The sequence below is a fragment of the Eucalyptus grandis genome, chromosome 6, assembly GCF_016545825.1.
Source record: "Eucalyptus grandis isolate ANBG69807.140 chromosome 6, ASM1654582v1, whole genome shotgun sequence".
Classification (NCBI taxonomy): domain Eukaryota; kingdom Viridiplantae; phylum Streptophyta; class Magnoliopsida; order Myrtales; family Myrtaceae; genus Eucalyptus; species Eucalyptus grandis.
Genome location: NC_052617.1, coordinates 37,802,115 through 37,814,949, shown reverse-complemented (window position 1 = coordinate 37,814,949; position 12,835 = coordinate 37,802,115). Strand labels below are relative to the sequence as shown.

Sequence of the window (12,835 nt, the reverse complement as noted above, 5' to 3'; positions counted from 1 at the left end):
CGATGACGATGATGATCATGGCAGGTGCCCGAATTTTAATTCTCACTAATGATTTCGATGCGAAAGCGACCGTTTTTAGAGCACTTCCCCCCCAAAAAAAAAAAAATAAAAAAAAAATGCGAATTAATTCTAAATTTCTAATTAGTAAATGCACATGACTTTTTTGACAAATTATTAAGTTAAGAAAAATGAATTGTCAAGATAAAATGATTTTTTTGAGAAAATATTTCTTTTTTTATTGTTAAGTTTTTTCCCTCGAAATGTCCATGTGAGTTTCGATAGTCATTATCTATCTTGTCTGATGACGAAAATTCTTTTTTTTATGAATTTTTTCCCTCGGTCTAAGTTTATCTATCTTGTGTAATCGGCTTGCTTGTCACAAGGACAGAAAGGGGGGAGGGAACTTGATTTTTTTTCAAATTATATAAATCATAAATTGGTACTCTATGACACAAACCGGTACCTCTATCCGACTCGTTTCTGCGTCATCATTCTGCCCGATCTCGTGTCATGACAAATGTCGATGCACGTGGCTAACGACCATAAGACGGATCTATCGTGGACCGAGATGCTTCCAACGTGGAAAGTCCACATGGTGTCAACACATTCACGCATCTGGAAAAGGGCAACAGGTGAAATGCCGGTAAAAGGATTAAAACCTTTGGTGATAATTTTCCACGAGATGAAAATCGATCGGGGTAAATGTGTCGCGAGCGCATTGGATGCCGAACCCGCACCCCCAACCCGCACCCGACACGCGGAAAGCTAAGGGGAAATATATAGTCATTTTATAAAAGTGCTTGGCGAAAGCGGAGGGGGCACACGTGGCGGGAGGAGGGGGCGGCCATTTTCAAAGGCGGGCCACCACCGAGCACCATGATTGAGGGAATTAGCCAATTGCAGGGGTTGGTGTTGCTATGGTCGGTCGGGAGGTAAGGTACGTGCCCTCCCTCTCTCCTCTTAATTTAATCCTCGACTTCAAATCGCTGTCCTACCTTCGATTTACGCAACAAACGGACGAAATCTCAAGGAAACAGCAAAACCACGCACACAATATTCCAACGGAAAACCGACAACGGTAAAAGCGAGGGCATCGACGGTTTAGTCCGGTTCGGACTTTCAGAAAACCATAATTGAATCGAATTATTTGGGTGTGTATAAATTTCGAACTGAACTGTCCCCTGAACTAAAGACTCGGTTTGGTTTTATTTTTTTCAAATTTTGAAAAAACATTTAGTGAAAAATGGGAGAGATTGTTGAATTGTAATATTAAAAAAAAAAGGGTGATTTTAAATTTGATTCAGTAGTTAATTGAATCAAAACTATCCGAAGAACAAAAAATAGTTACTTTTTTGAATTATCCGAGGTGAACCGAAAATATATAAAAGATCGGTTTAGATTGGTTCTAATTCGGTCCTGATACCCATACATGGAAGTCGAGTTCTCAAATGGAGATCGTCAAATGGGTGTCTAAGTTCAAGCCTCCCAACATATCAAGTTGATATAAGTTCGCCAATTACAGCACGGCGGGTCTGTTAGGCAGAAAGTTCCGGCATGGGAAGGGTACATATCGATAGGAAGAGCTTTAGAGCCTATCGCGACTGTCTTAAATGTGTACGAGCTTCGAGCTTGCTCGATCGGCGATTGGCGCAAGGAATCATCAAAATGTTTCGCCATTTATGTGCGCGCTTTCGAGAATCAAGAAACCAAATGGATCATGTCTCGTTTCGCCATTTATGTACAAGATCATCAATGTCAGCATGGCACGAGAGGGGAGACAATGCGTGTTTTATAAAGGCAATCTCAGAGAAAAAAGCCGCTTTGCTGAGCGCAATCCCGTATAGACAACTCCGGTAACCATGTACAGACAACATATTTCAGACCCCAATTTGCTAAACCTACTTCACAGGCCTCTCTCTTCCTAGGAGTATTTACACAGTAACGGAACTGCGATGTACAGAATGGGCGACAGTAACACAGACCGATGAATGAATGGAAAAACGTGGTAGCAAATTCGTGTAAGTTTTGGAAGCAACCAAATCCTCGCCTCTTCTTTCCTGATGTCTCATCCTCCTTTAGCGCTCCCAACTAGGAGTTTCCCACATCAACCCCCTAAAAAACACAGAATGTGGGAGAAAAGATCCCAGCCCCTTAATGGTAGCTTCACGTTCCACCGCCGGCGTAACTCTAAATGGAAAATGGAGTGTCAAAAAATATGCGACCCGTTCATCTAACTCCACACCGTTCGCCTCTTCGATTACTATCAGTCCTGTTCAAGCATCAAAACCCATGTTTGCCGCAAAATCCTCGTTTTCTATTTCTGCATCAGTGAGGGTGAGGGCACGCTGCAACTTCTTAGAAGAAAACACCTCAACCTCTGCCACGTATGAGGCAGTCACAGGTCGATGATCAGAGAAATTTATTTCAGCTCTCCTATAGCAGAGTTGTCTCATTCCTTTGCCGTATGAAAGAATGCGATCACACCTGAAGGGGCAATTCAGGATTTAAATAATTATGCATATTCAACACCATAAAACATGTTCAGCTAGATCATGCCATGCTGAACAGTTAAGCCCAAGTGGCAGCGGCAGGAAAAAGAAAACAATGAAAAATCAACATATATCCGACGGCTGCTTTATGCATTTCAATGGAATCCACAGCAATGCAGAGGTGATCATATGAACAAATAGGTACTCCATAGATCAAGATATATCTTATAGCTACTGTTGCAAATCAGAGAATCTTGATTATGAATAGATAAGATCTTGAGTATGACATGCAACTAACACATCATAAAACAAGTTTGGAGTCGTGTATGTGAAAAATACATACTTTCATGTATTCAAATGTCCATGCAGTAGAACTTCTGCAGTAAAATCATGCCACTCTGTTATTCGACATCAAAGCCAGACATCTAAGTATCCACAATGGTACAATGCCATGATATAAGGAATGCCATGTATTCTCAAAGCCACGTTTCCTAGGGAACTTCATTTTGAATGCATATTTGCAAATGGCAGAGTTCTGAAGGATATCAAAGAGTAAAGCACTTCACACCACCATCAACTTGAGATCTCATGGCATTGGAGTCGACGTTAGTTTTAGTAAGCTAAACTAAAATTTGCCATGGAAGCAGGGAAAAGCAATGGTTGTAATATATGGGGATGCATCACTCGACTAATATGAAACAAACAGTAATCTGATTCAACCACTGAGAAGCATGAGCATACCAGGATGGGGTACGTCTTCCAAACTTGGGATCCTCTCCGAAATACTTCTCTGAATTATTTTCATACTTGTATGTGGGTGGGAAATTCAAAGTACCCTCGGACCACCCATCAAAAGTGCGGCCTTTTCTTAGCTCTCGTATAAGCTGTCAAAAGGTTATGGCACTAGTCAGCTGGGGTCGTATAAAATCGAGTTCAATTTGGCATTCTAAGATAAAGCTGCAATGAGAGAAAAGCAACAGCATCCCACCAAAATACATGTCGCCCTTTCGTTGCAATTTGCATTCATTTGTAGAAAACCATAGAAAAAGATGCTACGTACTAGGACAATTGGTTCATGTGGAGAATAATTCAAAAAAATTGTAGAAAACAATCTCTTAAGACTGTAAATCCTAACTTATACAGCATGACACCATCTTGCATATGCAAACTTGCTTAAGCAGCTAAAATGTCCTGAAGTAGACAACTCCTACTAAAAATGTTCTTACTAGATTGCCATTATCAATCCTATAAGGTGGGCTCTGTAGACGGTAAAGTTCATGAATACAATGGACATAGATTGACCCTCAAAACCATTGCTAATGCGGAAAATAAAAGATTGTGAGATGTGTACCTGATCTCTCTCAATCAACTTGGACCACTCCTTTTTTGAGATGAGTTCTCTTGTCTTCTCATATGACAAGTTGATCCGGTAGTTCAAGTCACCTAACCAGATAATTTTTCTGCAGGGAACATAAATTAAGGTCAATCTTCATGAAAGTAGAAAAATAAACACGGTAGAACATTCTGCAAACTAGAATTGAAAGTAGCTGTCCTCCTTTTTCCCCCAAAACGACCCACTGTCTTGAATAGGTCAATGAAGTAGATTCTTAGATTAAACAGGTCAGGCATGACTCCAACCAAGAGAGCATAACCATTATGCATCACTTCATCAGATGTGTTTGATCCTATTTTCCATCTGCCAATTACACAGTAACTATAGACAAAGGTCCTTTATGTACTCTACATCCAATTATGATATCAAACAGACAAAATCTAATATGTGCACCTAGGGACTAGGATCTGAACATTTCATCGGGTAGAGCCAAGAATTCATTAAGACTGCATAACTTGAATTTATTAGATCCTTCCAACTCCTCAATGGCATTAGATGTGTCAGCAACCAAACAATGATCCAAGTTATATCAATTGATACCAAATCATCTGCAGCTACCTAAAGCATTACAAGGGTAACATGATAAACAACTATGACTCTAATGTTTGTGTTTTCAATATATAATGAACTAAAAATCACAATCTTATCCATGCTCTCAAGGTAATCACGTATTTTTTTCAGAAAAAAGAAAAGAAAATTCTGCATGATTTAGGATGCAGCAACAAATAGTGTATGCCCTTGAAAAGGTGGTGCCAACATTCGACCTGATATAAAACCAAACAATTGAATGTGTCTTCAGTCATATAAACCAGATAAACGTTGTTCATGGAATGGATGGCAACATAATCCCACAAGAGAAAAGGGAAAACTACAGAGAGCTATACCCAGGCGCAAGCAATGTCAGTAATAGTATTACATAGAACCGAGGTGGTTTTATCTATCAGATGGCAACATTTCATTCTGTCTAAATGAGTAAGAGACAACTGATACTTTATTCCAAAGTTGAAGAGAGATGGAAACCAAAAAACATGTTTATGTGCTGAAGTGAAATGGAATGAAAACACTAATGGAAAATATATATGGACTAAGTCTTAGAACTCACTCGTGGTCGAGAATATTTCTGGGAAGTCTGATTCCAGACACTGCACGAAAGTGAGTTCTACGACGTATTTCACGCACATCAGCATTCCTCTTCAGTTCATCCCCATCTTTTTCTCCCGCGGTAAGATGAGTGCAAATAAAGCAGAAAAACGTCTGATAAATGGACATGCTGACTGATACTGATCCCTGAAAGAATCAAGTTTTTGAACATTTCTGATTATTAAAAGGTATTTGTGCAGCAAAAAGACAAGGTCAAACAAATGAAATGGTGAATGAGCCCAAAACATGGCAAGTAAGTTTCTGAATGCAAAGAGTGAATCTTAAGGCACGAGCATCCTGAACACACTATGTTACCAGGAAGCAGCACGAAATGAAAGTAACGTACTAGAATAATCTTAGTCAGCAAAAATAGTATAGAATTATCTAATAGAAGATAAAAAGAATTGCAAGTACTTCAATGGGGGGACCAACCTTGTTGCCTATGTAGCCCATAACGCCCACACCAACAGTCGACACCTTTAAGTTCTGAATGTGCCTGCGTAAGCTCCTGCGAACCCAAATTGTTAGGAATATCCCAACCATCTGCTTGCTGACTATCCTGACATAAGGTTTTTGTCTTTTCCGTTTTAAAAGGGATTCGATGTCCAGTTCTGCCAGCAACGACAGATCCAGTGGAGCTTCATTTGTAAATGACTTGAAGGAATTAACTGTTTTGAAAGACTTTGACACTTGAAACGATCTTATTGACTTGAAAGAATTTGGTCTCTCAAGAACACCCTCAGATATCAAATTTAATGGAGGCTCTGGCCAGATTAAACCAATTCTCTCAGAACCACTCAGCATTCTTGTCAATTTAGTGTTGCGCTGAGCCAATGGGGCTTCTACTTCCTCTTGTGTCCTTAAGCAATTCAATCGATCTAACCTCTTTGGAGAAGAGAATTGCCTCTCCAAGTCTTGGCCATCCAGTTCACTAAACTTGCCACCGTCAGCATTGTGTGCACCCCCGAAAGTCGTGAATGTACTTCTGTCTGTGACTGGTCTTTCCTCGCCAAAGCCATCGAGTTCATCATCAATAGGATGAACTTCCTCATCTCCATCACTGTCAGTCTCAAGTAGTAACTCCTCTTCAATGTCAGGGATGTCTTCAGATGGTTTAAACCTTGATGGAGATGGAGGATCACTATAGCATTTAACCTTGGCCTTTGTGGGTCGGACTCTGTTCAGTGTTTCACGTATGATGTTTTCCCATTTTGGTACCGGCCGGTTATCTTCAGCCCCAAATATATTTCCAGCATTTAAGGGCACAATCTCTTGAAGACTGCAATGGATAGCGTAAGTCACTACTTATGAAGCTAATACTACAAAAAAAGTTAATGGCGGTTTTATTGTTTCAGTTACTCAAAATAAGCTCTCCCAGGAAGAACCAATGAAGTACCTCTGCGGAAAATAATTCCACAGAGGTGGCAAGCTTAAAGCCTACAATCGGAACTCAGAAGTACTTTGGAAGACTAAAAGGAAGTACATACCCAAGCACATAGATGTCAGCAGGCTCACTGATGTTTAGCCACTCATCAATATCTAGATCATCGGGTGGAAGCTTTCCTCCGACATTCCATGTCCCAACGCGTATTCTACGAACAAGCAAGAATACTTAGATTTGGAGGGAAAGAAGAGATGGAAGATAACATTAAGTGGTACAACAGTTAAATCTTGAATACTGAAGTACTGCTATGTGGTTCATCCATCACACTCAGATATTGAGATACAGCTGGCTATACGCACGTACTTGATTTCTTTTGTGTTTATATACTGAGCCCGGAAAGTCTCTGACTTCCTTCTTCTCATTCTTGGAATAGTACCTGATTTCAATTCGTTCCAATTAAAGGTTAGTGATAATACGAGAAAAGGATAAAAACCATAGAATTTCGTATGAGACCATCATTTGTTTTGGAGAACAATTACGTGTTTCTGCAGTGGGAACATTACCAAGAGGATCGACTTGAGCATCATTGCTGCAGCAATTCCTAAGCCGAGACCCCCTTCCCGCATGATCAAATTCTGCAGTTCATCAACTTCAAGATTAGAAGGAACTCCTCAATACCGAAAGACTGCTAAAGACAGAACCACAGGTACTCAAAAACCGCGGACAATAATCGCATCCTTAAACCTGAATTTCAGCTAAATGAAAGAAAACCATTAAGGAAAAGAACTTCCAATACAAGCACATCCAATCTTAACAAGAACCCATAAACCTTAGGAACAAAGCAAAGACATAACAGAACCAAAGCTCACATTTTGAAGGACTCTTTTGCTAAATTTGAGAATTTGGTGATCTGGGTCAGTCTCACCTTCAATGTCGGAGACGGACTCAACGTCGTCGTCTTCGTCATCAGAATCGGCGCTGTAATCCGAATCCTTGGCGCTGATGTTGAGCCATTTGCGCACGACCACCCTCGGCCAGAACAGCTGCAGGGAGCACCAACCCAAACAACACATTTCAGCCCAACTTCTCTGCAAATTCTCTTCCCAATTAAAAATCACAGCCCCATAAACAACACAAAAGAAAACAAAAACTTTGAAGCAAATTACACCTACATAACACTCCTCTTTGCAGAAGAGCGAGGGGTGGGGAAGGGAGAGAGAGAGAGTACCTCCGGTTGATTCTTTGACCGTTCCCTCATATCTCTGAGCAAAGAATTGGCGATGACTCGAAGGTTAAATGAGAAAACAGAGGGCAAAAACAGAGGATGAAAGAGCGCGAAGTGGCGAGCAAGAATTCAATCCGACGGGAGATCAAAACGAGAGCTTTGAGGGAGGGAAGTGATGAAGGGCGTGTCATGAACAAAGGGTCGAGTAAATAACCAAAAACTACCAACAGACCGAACCGACGCAACCGGCAAGAAATGCAAAACATTAACAACTGTTGGTGGAAAGTGGAAACTGGAGAGTGGGGCCTCACTTCGTAGCTTTGCGCCAACTAAGAGTTGACCACTGTGTACTAAATTAGTTTGATCCAACGTTGCAGAATAAAAACCCAAAACCGACACTCCCAGGAGAACGCGGATTAGAAAATTGACTTCACTTTCTGGGATTACGGTATCCATTACAGACTAGAAAAAAGATTAAATTTGTGGTTTTTCCTTCTTATGGGACCCGATCTGTAGATATCGATTGGTTTAAATTAGTGGAAACGCATGTTTGGTACCGAACGTCGGAAGAGCAAATTGGCCGGTGCGGCCGGCCAGTCAAACCGCCAAAAAGCAGCCGGCGGGACCGTCGCTAGAAGCAAATGCGAAAGTTCCTTTTTTTAGGATTAGGACCAAATGGCAAAGACAAAGAAAAAGAAGGAATAATAAGGGTAAAATTGAAAGAAGCCAAAATAGGGTAAACTTAAGGAGTTCTTGCTTTGAACCTTTTATCAAAACTGGGTTTTTGATTATTTTTTTTCGCATTAATATATCGGAATCTCTCATTTAACGTCGTACCATCATAACCAGCATTCGATGGCAAAATCATTTTGAGCTATTTTCCTTTTGGCCGCGAACAAACGATGTTCTTTTTCCATGGGAATGAGAAGGTGATTGATGAAGTGCGAACAAATGGGGCCTTTGCATGGATTAAATGCCCTTCTTTTGTAGTTTCCTATCCACGCTTTGCCCACAATTAAAAAATCATTTCATATTTTTATATAAAGTTTAACGAGGCCTGAATAGTCCAAGGAGGAAAAGCATCTTACTTGATATGCCCCCACCCAATGAACACGGTCAAATCCAAAAAGCCTAGTGCTAATTCTCATACTAGTTGGTAACTAAATTAGTCGATAACGAACTCTCTCGAGTCTCGACACTAACTTACGACCCAATCGCTGCTAAACTCGCTCTGGCCCGCTTTTGTCCTCGCACCACAGGAGCAACTGGTATTTTTCTTTAAAGTTCAAAAGGACAAACCTCATCAAAAAGAGAAAGAGACAGAGAATGCAAGAGCGAGATCATTAAACTCTAAATCAATCCACGGGCAACCCACTACTTATGGACAAAAAAGGTTGCTCTCGACTTTTTTGTTCCACCTCTATTTTTAGCTTTAAAGAAACACCTTTTTCGCTTGGCTAACGAGGGCTTGCTCGAACTTCGATGTGATGGGGAGAAGCTGAATCGACGTTGGAGGCCTTTCTCAGCAGCGACAGCCCCGGGTGTTCTGGCCCAAAACGAGCAAAAGCAAAAGCGAAATTGAAATTCTGTGTGGAAAGCGATTGCCCTCTGGACCTCCTCTCCTCCATCGGTCATTATCGATTACACGATGAATTCTTCTCTTGCTAGGAGACAACTTTGGGAGCATTATTATTATAATGTTCATCGCCGCTTTGGTCAACGATCCCCCCCCCAACAATGATGACAATACATGCAGGACTGCAGGACCAAGGAGGGAGAGAGGGGGAAGAAATTCCTCGAATCGAATTTTGATTCTATGTCATCTCATAAGAGCAATTTAAAAGTAAGTTCTCCGGGACGCCCGGGAATAAAAAAAAAAAGAAAAGAAAAGGAAGAATATGAGGAGCTGGTAAATTAGGAATCGAATTTGGACTCTTACGTCATCTCATAAAAGCAATTTCTCCGGAATAAAAAAGGAAAGAGAGGAAAAAGAAGAATATGAGGAGCAGGTAAATTAGGAATCAATTTGGTGGCCGTGGCATGCGGCATGCGGCATTAACAGACAGATGCCAGCGTGATATTGGTTAGGGACCTAATTTTTTGGGTGTGGTTTCCTTTTTCCTTTTCCCCAAACTTAACCTTCTTTTCTTTTTTATGCCGGTCAAGGTCAAACGCCGTAATGTATAATATATGGTTTTGTTGTTTGGTCCGAACTGTATAATATATGGTTAAAAATTTAATAATTAGAAAGGGGAAATGTTTTATGTATGATGCAAGTGGGATTATGGTGTGTGGACAAGTCATGTGGAGGCATCACGAGCGACCGCAATGCTGATCGATAACGATGAGTAAAGCATCGGCCAAGCCGGGACCCACCCTTCGGGTCCCAGAAGAGCGACCCCATTGGGGCGGGTCCCCCGGCGGAGACACCGCCGGGAACGGCCATGTGCGGCGGACGTGGACAAAACACTGCCCGGGGTCTGCTTTCTTCCTTTTCCCCCCTTTTTTTCCTTTTCGGGGAGGTGATGAACCGGCATTTTTAGAACAGAGGATATCCCGCGCGAGATGCCCCTTTTGGCGAGAGACAAGTCGGGCTCAATTCTTTTTCTCGATTCATAAAATGAAATGAATTTATTAAAACTAACATTTTTTCTCGATAAATGAAATAAATCTATTAAAAATCTACCTCGTTATCAAGTGAAGTGACGTGCAATAATATTTCGCAGGGTGGACAGAAAAAAAAAAAGCGAGCACGCGGCAAACGTTGATAGGCGTGAGGTCAAGATTCATGCCACGGCAGCCACGCGCATTTAATTTCTGCCATTTCTCCCACACCACACCACGACAAAAGACCTGGAAATTTCGTACGAAGACGATTAAGAAAACGACACCTTGGAAGCGACGATAAATTTATGGTCTCCTCAAAATGCCAGAGACGAGAAGAAGAAGAAGAAGATCGGGGCACTAGGGTTTATTCGTGCCACAAGGATCAACTCAAACTACTCAAAACTACATATTCAACTTGCTAGACATGAACATGGAAGAGCGCTCATTAGCGACGGCCGGGGGATCCCAGAAAAATCAATCGAGCTTCGGAAAAATGACGTGTTTCCGATGCATGATGCATGCGAGCTCAAATTACAGACGATTAAATCTTTCAGAAAACCCTAATCGATAGCATGCATCATTAGGTGCCCCCGCCTCGCCACCATCCTTAAAAGAAAAAAGGGCCAACCCTCCATTACTTTTGTCCATATAATGCTCTAATTTTTTATTTTTTTTATTCATTGGTCCAAAAGGAGAATGGATCTATCCCTTGGCGATGGAAAAGAGGGAGATCAAAGCACCAAAAAAAGTAAAAGAAAATGGAGGAGGAGGAGAAATAATTAAATTGGCCTATATTTTTTTTTTTTCAAATTATTCGTCCAAAAGGGAAAAATCTATCCCTTTGTGATGGGAAAATGAAGGAGATCAAAGTACCCAAAAAGGTAAAATGAAATGAACGAGAGCATTGGCCTAAGTTCTTGAGTTACATCTGCCTGCGAAAAATCATCGAGTACTTCCGAGGAGCCGAAGAGAGCTCTATATGGGATCACATCGCGCTCAAACGATCCGATGCACAGCGATCTTCCCGCGAGCTTGAACGAAAGCTAGCTAATATGTAGGTGAGAAGATCTCGATCCGATACGGCGGAGAGGTGCACCATCGCCGGCCGGTCGAGAACATCCTCCCCAATGCAGAAACCGAGTTCTATACGTGCTTAACCTTTCGGGCAGAAGGACAGAAACCGGAGGTAAGACGCAGGCATTGCGAGGCAGATAACTTACCTCGAGTCCAGCGCAAATCCGATCTCAGCTTGGCAAGGAGGAGAAGCTCTTCTTTCCCAAAAGCCTTACCAGACGACAACTCTTCTGCGAGGTTCTTGCCGGATCCCAGGTGGGCTTAAAGATGGGGGGGAGCGGGACCGGTTTTTGCACTTGCAGAGAGACTTTCAGGCTCTGCTGCTTATATAGATATATATACTGAGAAGATAGAGAGGACTTTCGGGCTCTGCTTGACTCGTCCCTTTCCGAAGTTCAAAAGCTGCTACTGCCTCGCGCCGCGTGGTTCTTGTCCACCGAAACAAGTGCCAATCCGATAAGGAAAAAAAAAAAGAGGAGAACACTGTTTGCTTAGTTATTGTCGTGAAAAGTAGAGTATGGAAATGACCCTCTTTTGAAGCATAATAATTCCATGATATAATTCGTACAAAATGAGTGCATTTGCTCCTTTTTCAATACAAGTTGCTTCAATCATGATTCAATTTGTTTTGGTTGGCGTTAGGTTCTGAAAATATAACTATTTTGTGTTAATAGCTGCGGAGGTTGCCTTCTGTAAGGAAAATAAATAAATGAAGTGAACGTTGGCTATAATCGTTCCTCGAGTTCTGGATCGCTAATGTCACCCTAACGTAAGAAGATCAGCACATCGAAAGTCGGAAGTTTCTCCTTATTTGGTTACTGAACAAAGGCGTCGAAGCTCGCTAAGAAAATCGAATCATGAAGAACCATCTCCCACGTATTCGATGAATGCGTCACTTGGCAAGCATCCAACTCGTAACCTCTAATGCATTGGCCCTGGTAAGCAGAAACGTCCATGTCGCTGGCACAATCCAGGCGGGTGCTAGAAATTCAGTCACGGAATTTTCATTTTGGGGAGAAATTGTTGGACGGGTCCAATTGAGAGGACAGAAAATTAAAATTTGGCTGGCGCAGTGCAGACAACAGATTCTACAGGCCCACAAATGCAAATCTATGGTCAGCCTTGGTCGAGAAGTACGTCTAGAACATGCGAACCCGCCAGACATGTGTAACTCAGTTCTTCAGACTGGTCTTTCGCCACATGGAACATATAAACAATGTAGAATAAAACAAAATTGGCCCGGTCTACGGGCCATTTTGCTATCGATGGATTTAGGTTGTGAAGAGAGTTTTAGCATAGACACGATAGTGTGTACGTTGGCGAATTCCTCTTTTGACTTCCCGAACCTCGTATCAAACTTTTCCGGGTGTCGAGAGGTAGAAAAAGAGGAGGCATTGGGCTCAAGATCGTCGCAAGAGCACCCCGGAACAGGTGTGCCGAGAAAGCATTTCAACTCCAATGGCACGTAAGGTACGACTAATCTTTAATCATCATTGGGAATCTTTACTCTTACTGCGCACCTT

At 41.7% G+C, this 12,835-nt stretch overlaps 1 protein-coding gene across 6 annotated transcripts; it reads right to left on the bottom strand.

The window, feature by feature from the left end:
* Window positions 1-1,768: 1,768 nt before the first annotated feature.
* Window positions 1,769-11,792, bottom strand: LOC104449579 (type IV inositol polyphosphate 5-phosphatase 3). 6 transcript variants are annotated; one of them, XM_010063782.3, is made up of 11 exons: window positions 11,459-11,792; window positions 7,635-7,668; window positions 7,332-7,494; window positions 6,946-7,041; window positions 6,770-6,842; window positions 6,510-6,614; window positions 5,455-6,301; window positions 4,985-5,169; window positions 3,841-3,949; window positions 3,231-3,373; window positions 1,769-2,484 (listed from the first exon to the last, which is right to left on the bottom strand). In XM_010063782.3, exons 2-11 carry the CDS (start codon window positions 7,662-7,664, stop codon window positions 2,274-2,276), a joined length of 1,962 nt encoding a protein of 653 aa, XP_010062084.2. In that variant the 5' UTR covers window positions 7,665-7,668; window positions 11,459-11,792; the 3' UTR covers window positions 1,769-2,273. The 6 variants fall into 6 exon arrangements, with proteins under 6 accessions (XP_010062084.2, XP_010062085.2, XP_039170963.1 ...); XM_010063783.3 differs by having other exon boundaries at window positions 7,332-7,449; window positions 11,459-11,791; XM_039315029.1 differs by having other exon boundaries at window positions 7,635-11,792.
* Between the last annotated feature and the right edge of the window lie 1,043 nt (window positions 11,793-12,835).

Coding starts and splice junctions, on each gene's coding strand:
- LOC104449579 (XM_039315029.1), bottom strand. CDS start 7,664: ATGAGGGAACGGTCAAAGAATCAACCGGAG. Junction 3,374..3,840: donor AGTTGATTGAGAGAGATCAG/GTACACATCTCA, acceptor ACCTTTTGACAG/CTTATACGAGAGCTAAGAAA. Junction 2,485..3,230: donor GGAAGACGTACCCCATCCTG/GTATGCTCATGC, acceptor TTGCCCCTTCAG/GTGTGATCGCATTCTTTCAT.